The 26,326-nt window shown below is 37.7% G+C and overlaps 1 protein-coding gene across 8 annotated transcripts in view; it reads left to right on the forward strand.

Moving 5' to 3' along the window:
- Positions 1 to 26,326, forward strand: part of LOC131691917 (serine/threonine-protein kinase N) — a 272,404-nt gene that overhangs the window by 148,724 nt on the left and 97,354 nt on the right. For 6 of the 8 annotated variants that reach the window (XM_058978672.1, XM_058978665.1, XM_058978666.1 and 3 more), the window contains one exon: positions 16,632 to 16,953. In XM_058978672.1, the coding sequence (XP_058834655.1) occupies positions 16,632 to 16,953 (322 nt within the window). Of the gene's footprint in view, positions 1 to 8,637; positions 9,238 to 16,631; positions 16,954 to 26,326 lie in introns of those variants that run through there. The other 2 variants (XM_058978671.1, XM_058978670.1) reach the window with 2 other exon arrangements.

The raw sequence follows: 26,326 nt of genomic DNA on the forward strand, positions 1-26,326 counted from the left end.
ACTACGTATTCGTTGCTTTCAACAGGAATGGCATGAAAATCCATGTGTGCGTGCTAATATTTGCATTTGATTTCAAAATTTGATAACATAGATCACGGCTAGTTGCCGTATAATGAAACAACACCGATTGAAGTGATTTTCTCTTTTATAATTGGCAATGATACTTTTGAGAGGATCTTAAGGTTCAATTGAGAAAACCTCAAAAAGCAGCCATCTTCGAGTATGAAAAATTCGTATTTGCTACTCCGTGATTGACCAGAACGAATGGGGCCTGGGAGTACCTATTCATTCTCATTGTGCAAATTTCGAGCGTTCTATATTTTAAAATACCACCAATAACGGCGTAGGTCACGTCCTTACCATATTCGGAGAAGAAAAGGAATGTTAGTGTAACGAACGTTGTTATGGAGACCGTGTATACCTCTTCATCTCCTCGTTTACCACGGCAAGTTAATAAGTGGTACGATCTATGCACCTCTCAGCAGTGCTATCATGTATTTATTGCTCTGGGCAGCCGGCTACCGAGAATTTATGATATATTTATCATTTGTTGAATTAATTGGGAAATGCTCGGTTTGTAAAAAAACCACTTATCATAAGCAACAAGCGCCGAACAATCGACAGTGTGGGGAGTGTTGCTTTTGTTTAACCCTTTGTGACACTATTTTTGCCTTTCTCCTATAGAAAGGTTATGCAATCACTCTGAACATCGCCAAATTAATCCCGGCCCGGAGGGCCGTCTGTCGTGTACCATTCGATTCAGTTCGTCGAATTCGGCAAATGTCTGTGCGTATGTGTGTGTGCGTGTGTATGTATGTATGTGACCAAAATTAAGAACATCGGTTACTCAGGAATGGCTGAACCGATTTTTTCAAACTCAATCTCAAATGAAGGGTACAACGTTCCCATAGGCTGCTATTGAATTTCATTAAATTCCGAGTTCCGGTTCCGGAGTTACGGGTTTAAGAATACGGACACACAGCAAATTCACATTTTTGCCTTTCTCCTATAGAAAGGTTATGCAGTCACTCTGAACATCGTCAAGGCCATTTTTTTACTTGCATAGGTTTTCTGTATTTTAACAGGGTCGTAGTTAGGGGGATACGGTGAGGCCCTCCCCCTCACATCACTCACCACCCTTCCCTAAACCGCCCTTCCCTCATAAAATATATTTTCTAATTCCTCTAGAATAAATTTTCCTAGTGGGTCTGAAAAACCAGTGCAAAATTTGGTTTGAAATGATTTTGAGTTGAGAAACTAATTTAAAATTTATTAACGTTTCAACGTCGACATATAGACGAATTTCGCGCCAAATCATATTCAGAGTTGGCAGCACCTTCACAGATTCTAATGAAACTTTCTGTACATGAAGGCTTTGTCACAAAAAGCCACTTTGCATATTTTGTTTTTCCAAGAATGTTCTAGACTGTCTTTTGAAAAGGGCCAAACTGTTATTATCATTTTTTTTTTTCAAATGGCTATAGTCTAAAAATGACAAATCCTACACAAAAATGTTGTAGGAGTGGTTTTCACAAAATTAGCAAATTTTCGAATAAAAATATTTAAAAAATTCTTCATTCATTCAATTCATAGATTCATAGAATCCATAATCCTCCTGCAATATTTTTTTGGAGGATTTGCCAATTTTAGACTATAGCCATTTGAAAAAAAATTGGCAAAAAAAAGCTTGGCCCTTTTCAAAAGACAGTCTAGATCATTTTTGGAAAAACGAAGTAAGCAAAGTGGCTTTTTGTGACAAAATTCTCATGTACAGAAAGTTTCATTAAAATCCGAGAGGCCAACATTTGTTCGAGTTGACGCGAAATTCGTCATAGCGACTCAAGTTCATAGCTGAATATTTAATAGACATTTCCACCATTATATTAAACATAACTAGCCATGGCATCGTAGTTTGGATAAATGAGAAAGGCACAATTGCACCGAATCGTAATCAACGACCCCAAAAACTCTCGCAAATCGAGTTTTATGCTCATTGTAACAAAATTCGAAAATTTCGAAAAAATATGGCTGCCATTGTGTAGCCGCCATTTTGAATTTTCAAATTCTGTTGTTAAAATCGTAATCAACGACCTCAAAAACCACACAATCTATTTTTAAGCTAGTTGAGAAGTTATCCCTGTCTCTCAGAATTTTTTGTAGACCAGCATATAATAAACTCCATTTTTGCATATTTTGATAATTTTGCTCAAAAAAAACTGACCTACGAAAAATTCTGCAAAAAATCTATTATTTAGTTCTATGTTTGAGATACTTGCAAGCATATTTTTAGATCTCTGGGATTTTTAGTGCAGCTTAATTTATTGTAAAAAAACGAGATTTCCGAGTTTTAATTGTTTATAACTAATAAGTAATTAACAAATTCAATTTTTTAATAGTTGATTAAAAGAAATAATTCATATTCATGTGTCAACGCTGACTAGAAATCTAATAAAAACTTAGGAGAAGTAGGTGGGACGTATACGTCCCACTGCGTCGCAAAGGGTTAAGAGAAATTAAAACTAAATAAATAGATAGGGATATAAGGCTATATCAAGGGACTAAAGAGAATATTTTAAGTGCTTCGGTTTCTTAAAAATAAAGAAAAATGTATGTCCCGATTTTGTCAATGTTCCTGTTTTATCAACCTAAAATTCTCCAAGGGCTGATAAATACGGGTCTTCACCGTACATGTTTCAGTGAAATAATCATATAATAGTTTATAAAAATATATTGATAATTGGTTAAGTTGTGGCTTTTCCCAGAAATCTTTTTTATTTTGAGGGGTTGGCGGTGATCACGATGGAAGTCCAATAGATCAACTAAAAGCCCCAAAACTCAAAAAAATTCTTTAGTATAGGAGTATTCCTCGTACCTTAACGATTAGTTGAATAAATATTGTTTTTTCCTGCATGCGGGAAAATTTTTCCTAAAAAAATCGATGCAGCTCTAAAAATTGTAATAAAATTTTTTGTCTATAACACATTTATGGTACGAAAAAAATTATTACGAACAATTGGAAAAAAGTAAGAAAATCGGTTGTTTTTCGATAATCGTTATCACAGAAAAGCATTTTTTGGAAAGCAACATGTCGAGATGATCGAGTTTAAAATTTCAAGTTACCACAGATCTTGATAAACGAACCGCGCTTTGAAGCGCTGTTTCTGTCGACCTGTCGCCTGGATCTTTTTGAAAATTTGGGAAAACATTCTCAAGGAGTTAGTTACACTTTCAGATAAAGTAATAAAAAAAAATTCGATCCTTTGAAAAATAAAAGGTATGTAACCCCTTAAGCAACTTTCGAACAAAGTTGTTTTTAACTGAAATACAGCTCTTGAACAAAAGCTATGGAAGCTCTTCCTTCATGCAAAATAAATTAACACTCAGAATACCAAGCGGGCAAAAAGCTACGCGGTCTACCTAATCGATTTTAAAACTTTCTTCACCGATTTCGAATTCTTCTTCATCCTTAGATAGATTTTTATTCAAATGTCAGTACTGGAAAAGTGATTCTTTATATAAAACAATCATATCTCAGTCGGTAGATCTAACACCTACTGCGTCCAAAGATAAGTTTTAAATTATTTGCTCAAATTTGTTCACTAATAGAAAGAAAATCACTCACGGCTTGTAGTTATAACGTGAAGTTATGTTTTTTTAATAACCAAACCAAATTAACTCGAATCTATAAATATGATAGAGCACAATCTTTTCAGCATCGCTCGTCACATGGAAGAGAACATTTAATGTCATCGTAACTTGCTTCTCCTTTTCGAAGAATTGTGTTTAAACTACGATCCTCGGTAGCAAGAACCGATCGGATCAGATCGTTACCAGTATACCAGCTCAATACAATTTCTGGATTCTAACGCGTCACCAACATATATGGGTGCTATTGTAGGGTCACAGAACTATCCACAAATCTTGACGATATGCTCCGCACAGACGATAAATTCGAACAAGGTACATACCGCCGTTCATTTGCTATTGCTGGGAGAGATAACCAAATAGAAATATGGAAGTCACCTCTAAACACCTTCTACTGTCTCTCGAATCACCAATCATATCATCTTCTCCCGGGTCATCAATATAGTATATAAGAGGTTACGATGTCTTACGGACCATTCATAAATAACGTAATGCAAAAATTGCCCAAGGTTGGCCTACACATCCCCACATGTCACAGTCACACATTTATTTATTAAATTTTGAATACAATGGAATGAAAAAATGTTCAAAAACACGGCCGAGATCACATCCTTTCATCACACAATACAGTATATCTTCTCATGAAACAATTTTAATGAATAATTCTCCTATAAATAATTACAGGGAATTCTTCATCAACGTGACCAACGTGATCAATAAAAAAAAGTTGACTATTAGAAGTCATCGACAAATTTAATGAGAATGTTACTACAAACAACTTCCTTAAAGACATCAATGATCTATGTATTCAGGTTATCGAGATATATTGGGTCATGTAAAAATAAACCTTTGAAGCAAGTTTCTATTTCTGTTTATGATAACTCTGAAATTTATTTCACCTTCTACAAAGTTGTTTAGAACAATGCAATACACATTTTCATAATATGTGTAAGTCTCCAAAGCTTGCATTAAAAAAGTTACATTGAACATTGAGGAACATTTCGTGAATATTATTTTATATCTCGATTTGCTTTCGTGTCTTCAATACAGTTATTTCAAACGTCATTCTCAAGTTTTACTGAACATACCAAGTTTAAAAACATGTTTTCTTTAAGAGGTTATTTTCTATGATTTCTTCTAGGGGGATTCATCCCAAAGTAATTACTTTGTCAGAAGATGTGCTGTATTTTTTAACTTCTTTGAAGATACTAAGTTGATGGTATTTTGTAATCGTGGCCGTAAACACCGTTATGAAATTTATTTCTGTTTGGATTTTTTCGTGACAACCCCGAATTTATTCGATACTATCGAGATTTGCAATTATTACATGCTTTCAGTTACACTTTCTTAGTCAATTTGTTGATTAATTTTAATTTTTAGTGAACAATTTTTTAACCTTTGGACCATTCGCCTCTTTTCGGGTTAGAAAAATTTATATGTGCGTAGTTGGGAATTGAACCGAGGTGAGCTGCGTATAAGGCAATCGACTTACCAACTAAGCTATGCCCGCCCCCAGTGATTAAATTGGGACGAGGAAAATGCTGGGATGTGAAAAAGTTTGGTTTTCAGTGTTTCGCATTCTCCTCGTCAGTAACTAACATCAACTTAATGCTAGTTAGATAAGTCCAAACCAGCACCGATTTGGCGCCAGTTAGACACTAAAATCCAGAAAATCACGCATCTTGGCGTGAACATTCATGGAGGTGGGCGTAGCGTAGTTGGTAAATCGATTGCGTTATACACAACGCACCTGGGTTCGAGTCTCGACCCCGCGCATACGGTTAGAAATTTTTCATAAGAGATTTTTCTAACCCGAAGAGGCGAATGACCTTAAGTTTAAAACCTCTATAATTGAAAAAAAAAAAAAAGTGAACACTCAAACGACTGGTTGGTACAGAGTGATGTCTCGGTAGTAAGTGCCGAAGTCTTTTCTTTTTACTGAGGAATATTAAACCGAAACCGTCTTTTGGAATGACACCCAAACGCCTGGTACTATGCAGAATTTGCCAAACGGGAAAATTTTATGACAAGACCATAGACATTTTTGTACACAAGCACACAATACCTAACATAAAAGTTTGGGGTTTCGGATTCTCTTCGTCACTAACTAACACCACCCTAGATAAGTCCAAACCAGCACCGATTTGGCGCCAGTTAGACACTAAAATCCTTCCATATTCCTCATTAACGAACATGAACTTCTGCGCTTACTATCCAGATATCACTTAGTACCAACCAGTCGTTTAAGCGTTCACGTAAGATGTGTGACTTTTGGAATTTTAGTATCCTCTCAATGTTAATGTTGCCAGTTGGCTTTTACACACTAACCATATCTTTATCGATTCCAATTGATCGATTCTGAATTTATTACATAACAAACACAAAAAAGAATTGGAATCTATGTGTTTCTACGTTTTCAATCATCGAAATGTATCATTGCTTTCTAATGTCACTTTTGTTATTTTCGTTCGAACGAATAGCTGAAAGATATGTGCGGATAAGTCTGCTATCAAATACGGAAACAATTGAATCGGAACGTTTACCCCAAATTAGCTACCTTAAACATGCAACCAGCTGCAACATTTTAGTCGCTCTCCTTGATAACCTATTGATGCCTGTTTCTGCTGTTTCGTTGCGTCGCACAGTGGAACGAAAACATAAATAAGCTAGACCTCGATATTTGGAGCGAAACTATCGGTTATGGCACATGGACGTATTCAGGAATGCTTTTTTATAATTTGTTAGTGTACTCTAATTCAGTAATAGATAATTTTGATATAAGAGGGATAGTTAATTTCTTCTACTTAGAAATGTGTTTTTAGAGCATCTACAATTTTTCAGATCATGGAAAAAAAGTCAAGAATTAAATTGAAGAGCTATAGCCAAACCCAATTTTTAAGGGGGGGGGGGTGTCGATATGTGCATCAATTTCACTACATAATTTTTTTCGCGAAAGTGATAGAGATTTTGCATATTCGACAAAGTTTCTCCAAATTATTTCATCTACAAACTTTCTACATACGACTCAAAATTTCAGCAATAAAGTAGAAAGCTCTTTTGTTTATCTAAGGTGTACCCACAAAAATTAAAATTTTTTGTAACTGTTTTAAAGTACTCCAAAATATTTCTGAAAACGTCAATGTGCCATAGCCAATAGTTTCGTTGCAAAATTTAATATGTCAAGTTCTTTGGGATATCATCCTACTGTACGTCTCACAGACGAGTAGCTACAACAAATGTCTGGCCACCTCACCTGGGTTCGATGCCCAACCCCTTTCTCTTACCCGAAAGAGGCGAATGACCCAAAGATTAAAACCTCTAATAAAAAAGTATTTTTAGTTCATATTACGGAATAATAATAGGAATAGCAGCAATAAATTTAACCAGGATTCGACCACAGTTACTCATCTGTGAGTCCTCCGTACTCGTACGAATGTCAATTGGAAACCATGGAGAGCGACTAAAATGTTGCGGCTAGCTGCAACATAAATTTCTGTGAGTTTCAGCGATTTCTCGCTATGCCGTTCTCAGCATACTACGATTGTTTTTTGGCCGAGCACGCTTGAGTAAGATGCTTGGTGTATTTATTAGCAGCACAGCATACTGATTTACAACAGCAATATAATTTAGAAGTTTTTCAACATTTTATTTGAATAACAAATTTTATTCTGGCTAAAATGTCTCTTGTTAAATGGCACAGTAACTAGTGAGAAAATTGGAATTTGGAATTGCTTCTTTAACATTCTCTCTTCAATTTGTTCAAACCTCCCCTAGCGTATTGACGAGACACACGTTTGTTGAGAGTCACTGTGCCACATGTTTTTTCTGTGATTTTTTTGTAAAAATTTTCATGGCCTTCAGGTCCCGAAACCCTAATCTGGCTACGTTCTTAATGGCATGGATAGCTAAGGGATCTGAATGAATTTTATCATGATCTGTTTTGAGACATTTTATTTGTTTTCAACCATTCGGAGCATTCTTTACTAGTTTTGAGTATTGCGAAGTTGAATTTGATGATTTCGAAAAGTAGTGGATGTTTCACAAGGGAGCATAGTAGAACCACTGTTATTATGGTTGTACATCAACGAATTTAGTGGAATATTTTTTATTCTGATGAAGCAAGTCGTTTTTTGACTCAACTCTGTACTCCAACAAAGTTTTTAATTATATTTCATTTGAGTTGTTATTATATACAGTAAAGACCCGATTTTATCAGCCCCTGTTTTTGCTAGCTCTTTGACCTGATTTTTCCAGCCAGCCAAAGTTATGAGCCTATGTCTAGGAACTAAAGAAAATTATTTCAACAGCTTCGGTTCATTAAAAAGAAATAAACAAATATGTTAGGCTATTATCCCTATTTGGTGAAACTAAAATACATCAAAGGGGACAATACGAACGGGTCTTCGCTGTAATTATTTGTGAAATGATTCAGAGTTCCGTTATTTTTTTTTTCATATGTTGATGAAAGATTTTGCATTTTTCAAACTGCAAGTCCATTATAGTATCTAACAGGAAATATTTTGTCAGTAGGATCCTAGCCTTGCCATTGTTGAATATTTCCTGATTATTATTTTCCCCAAAAAATCCGCCTTAATTTTCGAAATACTTGAGACAATCAAAATATCGTGACCCCTATCGCACAGCTCTTACTCATTTACACAAAATTAATTCGTCAAAGAGTGAAAAAAGGCACACGACCCTTCCTCCGAACAAACAAGATTGTCACGAAACCCCGCTAGCTCAGGTTTCTGTCGCCGTCCAACAACACTCGGGAGCGCATAATGAGACTTAATTTTATTGACCTGTCATTAGCTTCCGCTCCGCATGCATGATTAAGAGCACTCCCCGGGGGTAGGATTGAGAGCATGGTGCCAATCGAAAAACGCAGATATTCAGGGCACTTCCCGGCTTGCATAGTGTAGGAAGCTGTTGTAGGATAGTTTGGCTTTAGACCAGCGCCACCAACACCGGTCCAATCTGACCATCTGTCAGTACACAAGCGACAGTGGCAGTGTGGCGTGCATGATACAAAAGTGAAACCGATCTGGAACTGATAAATTGCCTACCGCAGGCTTATTTTGCTTTCTGGTTTATTTTTCGCACTCTGTCCCATCCCACGACACACCAAGGTGCGTAGCTTTGCACGTGTGCTGTCTCTGAACCAACGAAAAAAATCGTGTCCCTGCAGCGGTAAAGGTAAAGTGCGGTAGCTGATTGAACCGAAACCGGGAAGCACACAGATAGGTTAAGTAGTGCCACAGCGGGAGAGTTGTGGCCGACGAGACGACGTACGGCTAAAAGCAACTCTTCAGCTCTGCTTCAGTCAGAACCGTTGTCGGGGAGTACGTTGTTGATGATTGTGATGATGATGCTGATGTTGGTGGTACTGGGTTTAACAAAATTGACTCTTCAAACGCAATCACCAGGGCTGCGTGTTTAACTGGCTTGGCCTGTAGCAGAGAGAGAGAGAGAAAGAGGAATCAGCGCAAGATAATTAACCACGGCATGGATCTGCAGATTGCCGAGTTCCGCCGTTCCCGCAAGAGACGAAGTCGAGTGTTTAGCACCTGTATCAGCGCCACCAGAGATAAGGTACATTCGGGTTGACTCGCAAAGGGTAACGGAATCGTGCGTAAGATTGCTTTGTGTTTAAGTTGTTGCATTTCTTTTCGTGGTTTTGTGCATTTCTGTTTATCCATGTTGATATGTATATTTGTATGTAAATATTTGAGTGTCTCTTGTTTCATTTATTGTTTCAAACTGCCTATAGAAGCTAAGAACTGAGTCAGTTTGTTTTTACATGCGTCACTTTTTGGTGTTGGCAACAGTGTTGCCAGATATAGCGATTTATCGGTATTTTCCGATTTTTACACTCAACACAGATTTTTTATTTTTTATGCCGACACATACCGATTTTGTAGATGATTAAACTTCTTACTATGCAATATGGTTAATAAACTATTAGAGTGTATCTTTAAAAAAGTGCGATATTATATAAAACCATCTGACAACGCTGGTTTGCAATTACGTCAAATTTTTTGCAGTTTTTTTTTTTTGGCGGATTTCGCAATTAACACGGTTTTTGCAAAAAATATTCTTTGTCCTTTTGAATGCAAAAGACTAAGAAGATTTTCGAAAAAATGAAAGACCGCACCTCAACAGATAGATATTTCAATTTTCTACTAAATCAAAACAACTATGCTTTCATTCAGTTTAAACTGAGGCTGGAATGGTTTTCATTTTACCAAGATCTGCACATAATTTTTTAATTGTTCGAAATGTAGCTAAATTATCTTCAATCTGGATTTTGGAAAAGTTTGCGGAAAATTTGAAAACCATCTTTCATACTTTTTATTTTATAAGAAATCCAACATACTACTATAAGTCGCAACACGCATTTTCACCTCGTGTGCCAAGATATATGAACTCGTCGACAGCCTCGTAGCATACCGCATCCATTTCCAACCAGCACCGTTCGGAATGCGTTCTCTACCATGTTATTTGTCCTGTCAAAGTTAATAGTACGTCAGATTTACGCAGCGTTCTATTTTAGAAGTAAAACCCTCTTTCACTGCTCTGCGATCAATGCCAATGAAGCCAAGCCAGGAAGTAGATCTCGTGATGATGGTTCGTTTCTGTTCACACCAGTTCTTCATATCGCAGTTTCGAGCGCTGTTGTACAACAAACGTACTAGTACATTGCTCTATTTCAATCCATCTAGCCGAATGTTTCTCTGGGCATTTGAGGCTTGATTTGAGCCATCCAGCACCTTGCGAAGCCTAGTCATGTTAAAGCATTATCTACCACTATTCCTTTCGTTCCACTGAATCGTACGCTGTTTTGAAATCCACAAAGAGATTATTCGCTTGCGCTTTGTTCCTGGCAAAGCCTCTCTCTCTGCCTCAGCGAGTACCTTTTCGTCGTACTCACGCTTCTTGCGCCCTATCGTTCCCTGTTCTGACATGTAACCGCTGTAAGCATTCAGCTTCTGTCCTAGTTTTTTTCGTCTGTCGAGCCGAAACCGGCACTGATTTCCACGTATCGTAGCCAACAGTTCTGTGGCTGTTGTGCTGAATCACATTATCTCTTGTTGGCCGATATTTGATTTTTTAGTCAAGCTTTTGGGCTCGGCATCAACCTCAGCCGACAGTCGCTATATGTTCATTTCATTGTTATTAATTTTTAATGGCCGCCTCTTTCCCCCACACCAAAAAACTCACAAACGGAGCCCCCTGGTAGTGGACACATTAGTTCTCAGACCCAACTAGAGGTGAGATGAGCACGAATAAAACTCGAATGAACTAAATAAATCATAAAAAATCAATAAAATTAAAAAAAATTAATAACGCAAAAAAAAATGAAAACGTTATCAAATTAATAAAATGGGTGTAATGATTTACATGAATTAAAATGATAAAATAAATAAACCAAATTAGTTTAGTCCAAATGCAAATTAGACAAAATTAAAAAAAGTTATAAGGTTAATAGAATAAATTAAATTGTCTCAAACTAACAAATTAGATTAAAATAATAAAAAAATGACTAAAAAGAAATAATAAAATTATAAAATGAAGACACTGAATAAAAAATGTGAACTGGTAAAAAGTGATAAAATAAATACAATGAATAATGTGAATAAAACAAAAAATAAATGAAATTAATAAAATTAATAAGACGTAAAATGGATATAGATATAATTAACCCTTTCATGCCCAACTTTTTTTAGCGCATGTAGGGTTCAAAACCCGTTTTTCCTTAAAAGTGTTGGAGTACAGAAACACAAAAAACCTGTTTTGATCAAGATAGGTGCTTCTCTAGCAGTGCTGAAAGCTGTTCGATTCTTTACCTCCTGCAAAGTTTTCAATAATTCAATTGGGCGGATTTTCCATAGAACGACAGCCCAAATTGATAAAATTGATTGATTTTCAAAAATATATATCAAAATATAATTTTTCATCGATAACTGAAAATGTCTCTGGTAGCACTGCTCCAGTGGAATCCAATCAGAACAATTGCAATACATTCAGTTCTACTGACAATTCTTGAAGCTGTAAGCGCTCAATTAAAAGATAACAGAAAAAACAGAATAAAATGATTAAAACGAAAAATACGAAAAAAAACGATATTTAAAAAAGTTAGAAAATTAATAGAATAAATTAATCTCTAATTAATATTCTAATTATTATTTGTCTAATTAATATTCTGGATGAAAAGAATAAAATGAATGACCGAACAAATATTGCATAGTGCATCTTGCATTGATTGCTAAGCCAAACCAAGTTTAGATTTGAACAGGTCTCCTCAGCTTAACAGAACTCCTTTTCTTGCGGGTCATCACGCTTGACCAGGGGTTTACTCAGAAACACAAATAGTGTTTTCGTTTTTGGAGCTAGTGTTGATCCGGCGCTAGCTTAGTTTGTCACCAAGGCAGTGTCGGACTCTGATGAGACAAAGCCGAAACGTAAATTCTATACCTAATTTAAGGGGTTATATACAAAGTTGGAACTCAAAAAATAGATAAAAACTTATTGAATATTCTGATAGTACTTACTTTTGAAAATATCTGTGCGAAATTTCATCCAGATCGAAGCACTAGATTTCAAACTACAGCCGTTCGCAGCGCGCTGGTTCTTCCGCGTATGAAGTTAACACAAAACTTTAAACGCAATTATCTCGAAATTAAGTTGTTCGAAAAGTACCGTTGCGGTGAACGTGATATCACAAAAACTATTCATCCGATTTTCATCAATTTTTTTGGAATTGTTTGTATTTACATTCTCGTGTACTTGAACGGTTCCTTTTTGATGCAAAACTTTTTGATTCTTTGCGATGAAATTTTGTTTAAAATTTTGAACATCACAAAACGCATTTTTTGGTTAAAACGTTTTATTTGCAGGGAAAAAAATTATTAGGAAACCAATCCGTTCAAGTACACCTTAATACATTTTTCTTCAATACTCTTTTTACTTTTTTGATTTCAGTTGAGCGGTTCGGCTTGGAGAGCGTTCACCGAAAACCTCTGCCAAAAAACTCGCTACGGGGGATAGGCCATAACTCCGCCAACCTTCAATATTATTTTTAATTCAACTTGTTTTTTTTCGAACTTCGATAGCACTACCAACGAACTGTCTTTTGCTTTTTTAAAAAAAAATGCATAAAACGCTTTAAAAAAAATCACGAACTTAGTTCTCTTTTTCGCCACAACTTTGTATATTACCCCTTAATATCTGGTTGAAATGTTGAGTCACTTGAGATTTTTGGTGTTCCTGGAAACGTTAAAAACTCGTTTGATCTCGAATTTCTAAGATCAAACACTGTTTGTTTAGGTTTTGTATCAGCACTTGGTATATTTGGCCTCTCAAGAGAATTTTTTAGCCTTTTCAAGGGATCTTATCTGTCTATAGTTTTTAGGTGCAGTATCAGATGATTCCACTCTTCCTGAATCAGGACAGCATAATATGTTGTTGTGATGAATGGTGTAGCTCTCTTCTGTTTTTCTGCGAAAAAATGCTTATAACGTCTTTTAAGGTATCGCTTCAGATTCCCCTGGCACTATTTTTACGCGAGGCATGGTATTCTGGATGCAGTTGAAAATCGAAATAGCGTACTTGCGCCTTTCGGTTTTTCTCCAATTTTCAGCTTGTGCAACTAAAGCGCAACTGGTGTAGATAATGCTCAAGTCGGTTCTCTAACATGTACACAGGATTCGCTTTAGTTGCCCATTCTGCAAATAGGGGAAAAAGCGAAAGGCGCAAGTTCAATATTTCGATTTTCTACTGCAACCAGAATAATAAATCAGGTGGACTCTCCCCACAATAGGCACCCTTTTCAGCATATCTAATACAAGAGTAATCGTAAAGATTCTCTGCGCACTTGCCACGCCGGGCCTTCGTCATTGAACATCTTCGCTCACTGGAGCTAGGGGTTTTTGAAACAGCAAACCACGTGCTTCAGTAGATCAACGCCAAACCGATTCTAGTTTATCGGTGATTACGCCGTCGATCTCTACTTTGTGGGCGAGCATTTAGACCCGCGTTTTATAAAATATTTGTCGCCAGTAATGTCATTTGCTTGCTTTAGATAGGATATCACAATGTTGAGCTTATCTACGAAATCTTTAGAATATGTCTAGATAAACATGTGAGCCGTGTGGTATTCGGCGGGTCGAAATCTCTCGCGGTATTTCAGCCGAGAATTGACCCACTGGTTTCTATTTCCGAGTCGTAAGAGGCGACTAACAACAGATGTTGCTGTGATCCCCTAGGAGGTTGATAACAGTCTATTATATTTCTCCTGACTAAACCAGTCTAGAGGCCGTGTGGCATGCAGCGGTTTGAAGTATCTCAGCCAAGAATTGATCCACTGGGTTCCAGATCCCATGTCTTAAGAGGCGACTGAAAACAGGAGTCCTCGAGTCGAAGTGTTTCTCCATGCCGAGGACTAAATGGCTAGCATGATTAAAATATGCCAGTCACACTCAGAGTGTCGTGGGTATTGTCCTTAGTTAGTTCGACAGATTCGAGATCGAAATGAGTAATCGCATGTCGAATTCAAGTTGAAGAACCTAGCATTTCAAATGCTATCTACTTCTATAGGTAGCCGGTTATTCCGGTATTACTCGAAATGAATGGGCGAACAAATTAGCTAGAGCGGGCGCTTCAACTGACTTCGTTGGTACAGAACAAGTTTTACCACTTTCGATAAGCTGAATAAATCACAAGATTCGCTCTTGGACTGCATCCGAACATCTCCACCATAGGCGTAGCTTGCAAAATTGCGTTCAAACAAAGACTTTTCTTCCAGATGTGAGTCCGAAAATGTCAATTCTAGTCAAGGCACTGACTGGACATTGCAAACTTAATTATCACATCCCTAGTAACAATTATGGTTCTATCGTACTTTTATAGCCACTGATAAAACATATTGCACTTGTAGCGTGCTATAAAACTTCAATTGTTACTTGGGATTGCTACTATTCAGCGTGCTGAGTATTTTTCGTGTGATCTTTGTGAATCCGATTGCGGAACTTCATATCGTTTGATATGTAATTGCCCAGCAGTAATACAATTGTGTATCCGAATTTTTGGCTCTCGTTGCTTCGCGATAGTAAGATCAAGAATAGAATATCACGAAACGCACAAAAAAATTACGAAAATCGTGACAATGCTCCAGAAATCCCCCTGAACATTAATCACAATACTTTGTCAGAAAAATTTGATACGAAACTCATGAGGCAAATATCACGAAAGCGTGCATAGCAATCACAAAAATTGTGACTAACCTCGTGAAATTTTGGGTAACATTCCATTTTTGGTTCTTTTAGTCGATATTTTTTTTAATACGAACCAGTGTATTCCCAGATTATAAACAAGAATCATAAAAAGAACTGAAGCTATTAGGGGTGAGCGTATCGTAGTTGGTAAAACGCTTGCCTTGTACGCAGCGTACCTGGGTTCAAGTCCCGACCCCGCACATAAGGTTAGAAAATTTTCATAAGAGATTTTTCTGACCCGAAGAGGCGAATGACCTTAAGGTTACAACCTCTATAATCAAAAAAAAAAAAAAACTTAAATTACTCAGGTCATAATAACCCTACAAAACTTTCGAGTGTAATACCAGGTTATTTTTTTTGACAAGAACTCGTTTTGAAGAACCACAAATATTTTCATGAATAAAAGGTTTATTATTCATGGCATTAGAAGCTTGGTTACGATTTTCGTAAACGATTCATTTTTCGAAATCGTGATTTATTTGCATGAATTTTGTTTCCCTTTTTTGGTGCGTTGTATATGTCCCTTACGATTGAAAAAAAACCCTTTACACAAGAACGATGGTTACATTTACAACCGCAAAAAACAAAACTGGCAACATTGATCGAAACCTCAGCAAACAATAACTAATGTGCAAAATTCCGAAATAGAACAACTCCGCCCCAGTGAGAGTTTCGCGCAGCCAATCAAGTTTGTTCAACCCGCTCCTCTTGAGAACTGGTGAACCACTTGTCGACACCTCTCGTGCGAACTCCCAACAAATGAAGGAAGCGATGTCGATGTAGAAAAAGCACGCAGATGCTGAAGCAGTATGGTAATTTAATGCAAATTGTGTTTTCCTCATGGACTTCGAGAGCATCATCCAGCCATTGCTGCTGTTACTGGTGCTTTTGTTAAAACTTGCAGAAGTATAGTTTCGATCCATCAAAAATGCAAACCAACCAACGAGTGACGAAGCAGCAGACTCATTGAAATTCAATGTTTGCCTCGGCAGGCCCCTTCCCGGTCGCACCAGTGAGTGGCTGTCTGGGAAAGTATATCCATTCGATGTAAGTAACGGTTACACCACTTTCCTTACCCACCAACCTGATTTCCAGAGGGGGTGGCTCTTCTCGCAGCATTCAGATTACATCAGTTTGCTGCGCTGGTGTCTGATTTATTTACATCTCATTTATAATGCAATCGCGATCGCGTATGTCTTACCTAAATTAAAACAACACCGAGAACGATGACCTAGAAATTGGTAGAACTGTTGTGCTTCGAAAACCTGGGTGATGTATGAGCATGACTATTCATCAGCTTAAAGTGACAGCAATTATCGGTTTCTCTTTCGAATACACCAACGGTGTTGAGCCTGCAAAAGGGTAAACAGTTGTCTTCAAGGCCCCGAAGAGCCATATAATTTGCATATGGGTTCGTCCCGAAAAGAAAGGTTCGCAACAGTGTTATTACTTTCTTCGTTTCGAGCACAAACCGTCTGCCTCAGGTGACCGACTTTCGCATTTAGTTCACCACTCATAAATTTGACAATAAAATTGCTAATTCAGGGTACGCGCTGAAGCAAAAAAAACTAAGCGTACTGGTGCTCCTCACCACATACACTGTCTCGAAAGTTTCGATCTTGACACCAGTTCAAGTTCAAGCAATTGGCGTCACCCTTTCCCACTCGATTGATACCTTACATTTACGTTGTTCTCTCTCTCGCTTCGTTTCAGGGGGATTACATCAAACACCCGGTGCTGTACGAGCTCAGCCACAAGTATGGACTGGCGGATAACCTGCCGGAGAGCCTACTGCCGAACCGGCTGGAGGAGATCAAAGAGGCCATCAGGCGCGAGATTAGGAAAGAGCTTAAAATCAAGGAGGGAGCGGAGAAACTTCGCGAAGTGGCCACCGACCGGCGATCCCTGTCCGACGTAGCGTCGATAGTGAAAAAGAGCAACAACAAGCTGGCGGAACTCAAATCGGAACTGCACGAGCTGGAGAGCCAAATCATACTGACACAGGGCAACAGTGTCAGTAGCAGTAACGGACAAGGTAGGCTCGGTAGAATGAAACATGTATTGCCATATTGTTCAGCAGTCAGTTAGTGTACCTACTACGGTACAAACAAGTCCCGCACGTCTGACTTATTAGAAAAGACAGACGGCTTGCCACACACCGACACACCGGCCGCCGTCGATTATTAGATTACGGACGAAATTTCGTCTGTAGTGTTGTTGACCTGCTTCACAGCGTGTCCCTCCCCGAGTGCACACCGTGTATAGCCGTAGAGTGGAAACGGTGAAACAAAAGATAATCTAATCTAATTAGTGTATAATTTCACGGCGATTTTGTTTTAATGTTGTAATAGTAGTAATAGTAATAGTGATTCAACAATGGCAGGGGGAAACACAACAATAATTGTTCGGACACTTAAGTATTTGGCTCTTTGGTATCTGTATTTAGAGGTATAACAAGACCACATCTATAGAGTAATCAAGTAATCAAGCGGGTGCACACGAAAAAGTTTGGGTATAAACTGAAGTTTATACGGGATTTTTAGACATGCTATATGGTAGCAATTCTCAACCTGGGGTCCGTGGACCCCTAGGGAACCGCAAAAAGATTTCTGGGGATCCGCGAAGATGAATATCTTTTCCGAAGGGAAGTTGAAATTTTAGTCTTCTTTGCAAGAATCTGTAAATAATATATAGATAGCGAACAAAATCTATATTCACAAACAGTCTTATATCGTTGACTCCGACTATGCAGTGAAATTTACTAACCAAAGAAAATAAAAGTTTCTGTAAAAAGGGAAAAAACAATTTCAATTGCAATATATACGCGAACGGAGGTCTTAGTGGAATGTACGTAATTTTTCAAATTAAATTTTGGAATTAAAAATTAAAAATTAAATTAAAAATTGGAATTAAATGGAAGAAAACCTTTGAAACATTAATTTCAATTGACTTTGAACAAATTCGTCCTTGACCTACAGTACATGACGTTAAACTGTTTCTAAAAGTGAAAACGGATCCTAATCTCAAGGAAGTGACATACATACAGTCACACCACGTGAGAAACTATGTATAGATAACGTTTGAAAGTTTGGCCCAAACAGAAAATTGCATTGCGAAGCACAACATGCAACACGGCGTCATATATGACAACGTTAAAACCAAGATCCTGTGTATATGGATAACGATAAAATTGAAGTGCACCTACATGACCTAGCACCGCGAATTATACCAGATCATATTAAAATATTTATGTCAAAATACGGAGAAGTGGAATCCGTTACAAACACTTGAGAAAAATTGTTGAATCGCATTTTTAATTAACGCTGTGCACCTTCCCTGGTTAGATTCCGAAGTCTTTAAAAAATCCACTTCCTACAACCAATACTAAAAACTGCCTACAACAGTTGATTTTTAACAGTTGATAAAACATCCCGGTACTCACAAAGAAATAACTATTGGTCAAGTATCTCCAATGCAACAACCAGCACAATAAGTTCCGATAAAGATGAATTAACAACAGCGACATTAAAGCTGTTAACGCGAGAGAAGCCAAATTGGCAACACAGATAATGTATCACCGACAAAAACAACAAGCTGCATCCATCAGACCTTCCTGTCCGCAGTAATTTTGTGCTATTCTTTTATTGCTACATAATGTAAAATATGAAAGCTGCACGGCTCAGTTATGCAAATGCATTGAGTCGTAACAAATATAACAAAAATGATATAAAAATCGATGTTAAACCATGTGGCTCCGCAACAATCCTGGATGATTTCGGAGGGGTCCGTGATGTAAAACGATTGAGAACTGCTTCTATATGGAAAATACCACTTGTACACATTTTTGCTGTTAGATGGTGTTCTAAGCTACAGAACATCTCAATGTTCGGAAAAATTTTAGTAAATGAAATGCGCTATATATTGCCCGAAAATTTTTAATTCCACACTCCAGAAGGCGCCAACATTAACTTCAAGTGCATCTCATCAGTAACTAGCACCAACTTAGGATAAATTATACAATAGACTCAAACTAGCACCTTATTGGGATATCCGATCATTTTACCAAAGGGCAGAATGCTTCTAGACCGACTGTCATTTGGTCGAAAGAGTATTGACCAAATGCCAATTGACCGAAAGAGTCGTTTGGTCGAATGATTGATTAGGCCGAAGGCTATTTAGTCGAAAGTTTTAGTTAGACGTATGCTCATTCTACTACGTGGAATTCTCGGCGCTCGTAGTTGGGTAGCCGGAAAGGAACGCACCAAGAAAGCTGCCTCATAGTGAATCGGATAAATTTGCGCTGGGAACCGCCGATCAATGATGATCTGACTAAGGAACTGAATAGACTTTTTGGGTATGTAATATCTGTGAATTGTTTGGCAGGTCGAAAGATGAAGCCCACTTTTTGCGATGCTCGACCATTTACATGTGAAACTTGTTACTTGAAAATGAGCCTAGAATAGAACACCACTCCAAGATCCTTTCCGGAAATCCCGATAGATCATAGTCGAAATTATGGGGGTTGCACCACTGTAGAATTTAAAAAAAATCAAATTGTTGTTTATTAGTCTAAAATGTGCTTTAGCATGTTAAAAATGATATTCCAAAAAATGGAAGACGAAAACAATATATAAATGTTCAAACTTTTATATGACTAGTGTAACTTTTATATGACGAATGTAAATATTTCAGAATATTTAAAAATTAATACGACAAAGAATCATTCAGATCATTCAGATAAGAAAATGAGGAATTGGCAAATGATGTGAAAAATCGTGAAACCGCGAAAGGAAATGTTGAAAAACGTGTTTTTTTTCTGGAACTGCGTCTGGTTTTTTACTTTCAAATGACTTCTCCGATGCCCTTGTCGTCGCCAGAGAATGGAATGGAAGTTGTGCAATCCGGCTCACAAGCAAAACTGTGAGGCGACCACGTTTGCGCTTCAGAGCATTTTTTGGGATTCTTTTCCCCTTCTTCGATAATGTTTTTTTTCGATTATCTGCTTTAACAACCCCTTAAATTATTATTACAGTGATGACGAGCCCTTTCCTTTCACACGAGCAAGCAATGTTTCGAATGGATTACTGAATTGTTTAGAGGCTGATCGAATACTGACGCCATCTTGAACAGAAGCAATTGCGTTCCTTATGTCCTCTTCACTTCATTTTGGCGCTTTTTACACAAAATTACGCATTATTTTTCTGTCAAAATTATTTAAATTTTCATTAAAAGAACAACGCCGCAACTAATACACCTGATCCACCGTAACAGCCGCAATGACAATCGTCAACGATATTCTCTACCATCTATCAAATTCGCGGAACACTAGCGACCTCGGCAATAACATAACAAAGATGATGCCATATACCTATTGTACCGCCATACTCCATTCTACTCTACCCCGAGTGTACTGGAAAATTACAGGAGACAGCTATCCGGCCGTGGATTCCTTCCAAAAAATGCGCTTGGGGAAAATGCTGTACTGCCGCCATCTTGTGATGAAATTACTCGAAAAAAATATGATTGATTACTTATTAATAAGATTTATAATTATTTAACAAAATTTTGATGCCAAGAAAAATCCCAAAAATATGACTATTTTCGGAAGTCTACAGTGGTGTAACCCCTTAATAAATTCCTTTGTCCTAAGGATCGTTATTTTTGATCATACCTTAGAGTTATTCGCATAGTAAAAGGTCTAACCCTATGTCTGGGGTTGGGAATCGAACCCAGGTGAGCTGCGTACAAGGCAATCAATTTTCCAACGACACTACGCCCGAAATTGTTATTGCTGACCATTTTGCGGAATTTGGAAGCATTCGATTATCGTTACTCTAAATGCTAATGTTATCGAATACGGTTGAAAAGTTTGAGGTTATCCACGTACGACAAACATGCTTCACTCAATCTATAATTCACATCGTTGAAGTAAAGTAGGAAGATAAGTGGTCCAAGATGGCTTCTTGGCGGGATACCAGCAACAAAAGTTTCAGAGTTCTCGTTGCTTATATTTACACTGAGCTCACTGGTAACGAGATTCGTCTGGAACCAACAAGGAAGTGATCCGCTAAGTCCCAGTTTGACTGATTTGGCGATGGCGATTTCGGGATTAATTTTGTAGAAGACAGTGAATAGGTAAAAAGGAAGTGCCCAATATTAGATTCGTCATAGTTCTTCTGAAATATGTTGCTTGCAATGAAAAAACACCGACTCCATCATAACTATCTCGGAATGTTCCAAAAAATGTCGGAAAGCATGCAGAAATTCCTTGGCAATTAGATCTTTTTATCTCCTTTCTTGTGAATTGGCAACCAGAGCAATCCACGACAATGGAAACGTTGCGATAGATTTCGACAATTCAAGTAACCGATGAAGGGGTTCAGCTATGTTGGAAAAGCTTTTTTCTTCAAAAGCATACACGGAATACCATCCGTACCAGGAGAAAATGATGGTTTTAGCTTGAATGCAGCTGAGAGATGATATGCATGTTTGCATAGGCCATTTGATTTCCGGCCGAAAGCAATGCAAGGCCATCGTTTCTCTTTGCCTTTGCGGAAGCCAAATTGTGTATCTGAAAAAAGCCATTCGCTTCGATCTAATTGTGAAGTCGGTGAGGGATAATTTTCTCGGACAATTTTCGGAAACAGAAAAGCATTGCAATTGGCCGATATGCGTTGTGATCGGAGAATCAAGGAATCTGTTCAATAAGGTTTTTGGGGAATAGCGAGGAATATTACGACTTGAAATTTGCAGGATTACTAGGATTTTGCAAATTTAAGCGAAAATAAAAGCAGATCATATCCCATTTTCACAGATTATAGCGGATTTTAGGGGGTATAGTAATATTGGAAGATTATAGCAATAATATAGAGAAAATATATCCGATTATAACAGATTTTAGCGGAATAGGTCATTAGGCAGAATGTCGTTGGGTCCAAAACTATTTTGCAGAAAGCCACTATGCCGAAAGGATCGTTTGACCATGCGGTTGAATGGGTCGTTTGGTCGATAATAATTTGGCCGAAGGCCGAGTGCATAAATGAATGTTAATATTTTGTTTTGCTTGTTGCACAAAATGCAGTCCTCAACCGTATCTCGATTTTGCTCGCAACATTGGGTCGGAGTTACAAGGGTTGTAGGTTCGAATCCTGCCTCTGTGGACAGATTTTTTTCACATAATTGCTTTCTCTCAACTAACCATTTCGACCTGTTTTCCCCTTTGAATACCACCAAAAAAGTTTTAACTCTAAACTACTAAACCAGAGCTTCTGTGCTTGTCTTCTGAAACATTACCGGAACTTGTTGGTTGCTTAGTTCGTGCAAGACGTATGACTCGAATGTAGGAGCGCCTAACTAGTACTATTTTTGGTGCTAGTTTAGAGTCTAACTGGCACTAAGATTGTGCTAATTACTGATGACGAAAATTCGTAACACAGAAAACTAATTTTAAGTTAGGTATTGTGCTCTCCTGCACAAAAAAAACATTTTTTTTGCGAAAAACTTTTTTGCCGAATTCAGCGTGCTGAGTATTATTTCTCTAATCTTTGTGAATCCGAATACAAAACTTCATATCATTTGATATGTGACTGCCCTGCAACAATGCAATTGTATATTTGAATTTTGGTTCTCCATACGCAGACTACCCGATCAGAAGATCACAACAAAATTCTATCAAAATTATATCTCGCGTTGGTGATGATCAAAATTTCACTCTGTTATCATTTGGTTACTTAAATCTAATCGAAGAACCTATGTACAGGGAGCTGAAACACAAGGATATGTTATTGTTACTAACCCAGTGCAGTAAAGCGCTATAGGCTTTATCAGTAGGGTACATTAATCTTTTGAGTGAAGAATTGAACCTGTTTACTATTTTGTGTTGTGTTGTCAGTTTCCATTTCCTTACCGTTTTCTATCATATCTCTTAGCTTTCCCATCAGGAATATGATGCGATAACATGGCAAACCAAAAATCTCCGAATATCATGAGGGATGTGCCAGTCGAGCCAATATGTTATATTCTCTAATTTCTAAAAATATTTGTTTCAACCCAATTATTGAGATGCTAAAGGATCATTTTCTCGAGCAACTTCAGAAAACTACAGAAAAGAATTTCAATCGGCCGGTACGAGTTGTGATCGGAGGCTGGTTTTCTTGATTTTGAAATGGTGATCACGCTTACTTGCCATCAGTTTTGACTTGTTACTTGCAAATAACTTGTTTAAGGAGACATAGGAGTTTTTTACCCTGGTTTTTGACACATTATAAAAAATGTCTTGAGAATGGGAGTGCAAAACAGATTGAGGTAGTTTGCATATTACAAAATATATTTTATTCTTGAATAACTATTTTTGGTTCCGTACAAAAACCCCTTTACCACTCCCCTCCGCCCTTTAAAGTTACAAATGCAAAAAATAGATGAAACACGGTACCATATATTTGCGCTCGGTGGTTAATCGAATATTTAAAAAAAATCGAAAGCATATTACATTATTTAGTTCTTGGCCCATCCTTTTTCAAGAAATCAACTTATAAACAAAGTTATGGGTGTTTGAACAAAAATATATTGTATTTCTTCGATAAATCGTCTTTAATTGCAATTAATTCTTTTATGGAACAGACCTTAGGAACAGAATGAACTGGGAACAACTTTTTCCCTCTCCTAGATTGATGGGTTTGACGGTATTGCAGACATTATCAAAAGCATATTTCGTGCATCAGTTTTAAAGAACCTCTGACAGTCAATTGTTTTAAGATGGTTATTGCATGACGCCTCAATAGTGGTGCATCGAGGAGACCGGGTTAGCTTATACGCCTTTGTTAAGTTTTACGTGCTTTCATACTTTGCGCCAGCCCAAACTAACGATCAACCGTTAAAGAAATCTAAAAGCAGAAGCCTGTTAGTGTCAGTGTGGGAATAATTGTAATTTTTAATACTAGTGTGCAATTGTTATGGGCTAGTCGTATGTCTATCTGAGTAAATGTTCGTATCTGTGACAGCTGGGTCAAGGAATGGATGCAAAACTGACGTATATGATAGAATAGTGGGTAATCTATTGTCTCGCGGGCATTTTTTCCGTCCTAGGATTCGTTGGTCACTTTTTTCCGGTGTTTAATTCTCGAGCATTCGATTCGATTCATTCGGGAAGATCGGATTGGATAAATTAAGGTACGATTAATTTACCGACGCACGTGAATCATCCATTCCCAATCAGCATAGCATGACAAAATTCTAATAGCATGCAATTGTCGTTGTGTGCGTTTCGACTTCGTCTCATCAGAAACCGACACTAACTTATTGCCGGAATAGATTAGCACCGACTTGACGCTAAATCCTAAAACGGAAACACTATTTATGTTTCCAGTCGAACGACTGGTTAAACGTGATGTCCCGTTTGACCAGATACAGTGAAGCCGAAGCTTGTTTTGGATTAGCAGATCAATGCGAAAGCACTATGCTATTTTGCTCCCTAAAGAGGAAAAATTGGGTAACATCAACCTTTCACCCAACGGCGAAAATTTTTGGTGATACCACTCCTTGTACGTGACGGGTACAAATCCTAACTTAATAAAGTCATTGGTGCGTTTCAACTTCGTCTCATCAGAAACCGATACTAACTTAATGTCGGAATATCATTTGCTGGTATTTAGATGAGTTCAAATAGTTTGATTGCATTTTACATGTGTGTTTTTTCTCCGACTCCATCAATCACTTCTCACGTATACCTGAATTAATTTCGGTTAATTTATAGTTTCTTCTTAATCTCATTGCATTTTTTTATCTTTAATCGGCATGTTATTTTTCCTTTTTAAACTTTATCTTAAATTCGATTCATGCTAACAGTCCCTAACACAATCAATTGCATATTCTCTCATATATCACAATCTCACTCTTTCCAAACGTACAAACGCTCATTGCCTTCGCGATAACATAAACCTGTTTACACACGCACATCTACACATACGCCCGCAATCCCGCCAACATTAAAACACCCCGGTAATTAAGTGAATGTTTTAGCACTTACAAATTGATAAATGTCCCCTCCTGACATTCTATACTCATGCCTTCAGCTGGACCAAACCAAAAAAATGTCTCATATCTACTAGACAACATGTTCCATGGCGACATAACCGGGAACTCTTATGATATGGGATAACTCACTCTGTTCTAGCATCTGAACCCCACACTGGAAATTAAGCATCTGATGCCGTGCAATCATTCAGGAACACACGCGAATATGCGAATGGCCATACGGTTATAAAATCGAATGTATCCACACGAAGTTACATACACGCTAGCAGACACGACAAACACGTTAACAAGCAAATACTTGAGACTCGACCACGCATAACTACGCCCGAGATCTCACAAACATGATAACACCTCGGTGATTAAGTGAACTTTTTAGTACTAATAAACTTATAAACGAGGTCTCAAGCGAAAACCTACAAACACCCATGTTCGCGCGATAATGAATCGGTCACGTCCGGAAATCTCTACCTTCGGTTCAGGTAGCCTAGGTCCATGCCTTCAGTTGTGCCAATCAGAAGAAGATGACGCTCATATCCACTTAAAACAATACGTTCCAATGCGACATCATCAGGAATTCCAGTGATGTGGGAGAACTCACTCCCTTCTAGCATCTGAACCGTACACAAATTAAGTATCAAATTCACGTGATCATACACGCGAACTTACCTACACGTTAGTACACACGACATACAAACGCCCACGCGATAGAGCACGTTAACTTACAAATGCCCGAGCCCTTCACGATGAGCTTGTGCGACCACCGTTATCGATCTGGACTAGCTGAAGTTGCACAGAGAATTAGTAGATAATTATGCTTGGGAGTAGCGAAACATCTTTCAATGTGCAACTCCTGGTAATCCAAAAGTGTTTATTGATCAATACCGGTACCGGCCAGGCCCGAACGTAGATCGCAGAAGGAAAGGGCAGGAATGGTTAGTCCGATACTTGCTTTTGCTAGAAGCCGTATATACTACTGCGCACTCCACAAGTATCACAGGAGGAGGATATTTTTGTTAGTAAGAGTATAGGAGTTGGATCTACTTCTTCTGTACCGACGCCAGAGAGGTGACTTCACTATCTGGACCAGAGCTGCAAATTTTCAACAGTTTGTTTTGAACTTGAAGGAGGAAAAATTCTCAAATCATGCCCTACTATGTTCAATTCGCAGTTGTTCGTTTCCATTATTCATTCAAACAGCCGACCTGCTCAATCATTTTCCATTCATTTTCAATTTCATTGACCCTGTGAATATCTCTTTACTGGGGCATTGACTAGGTTTTTCAAGCAAAACTACTCTGAACATAGTTCTTACTGTCCATGTAAGCTTGAAAACGCAAAACATGACGACATTTAATCTAAACTGGCTTCTACAGAGC

This window comes from Topomyia yanbarensis, chromosome 3 (assembly GCF_030247195.1).
Source record: "Topomyia yanbarensis strain Yona2022 chromosome 3, ASM3024719v1, whole genome shotgun sequence".
Taxonomy (NCBI): Eukaryota; Metazoa; Arthropoda; class Insecta; order Diptera; family Culicidae; genus Topomyia; species Topomyia yanbarensis.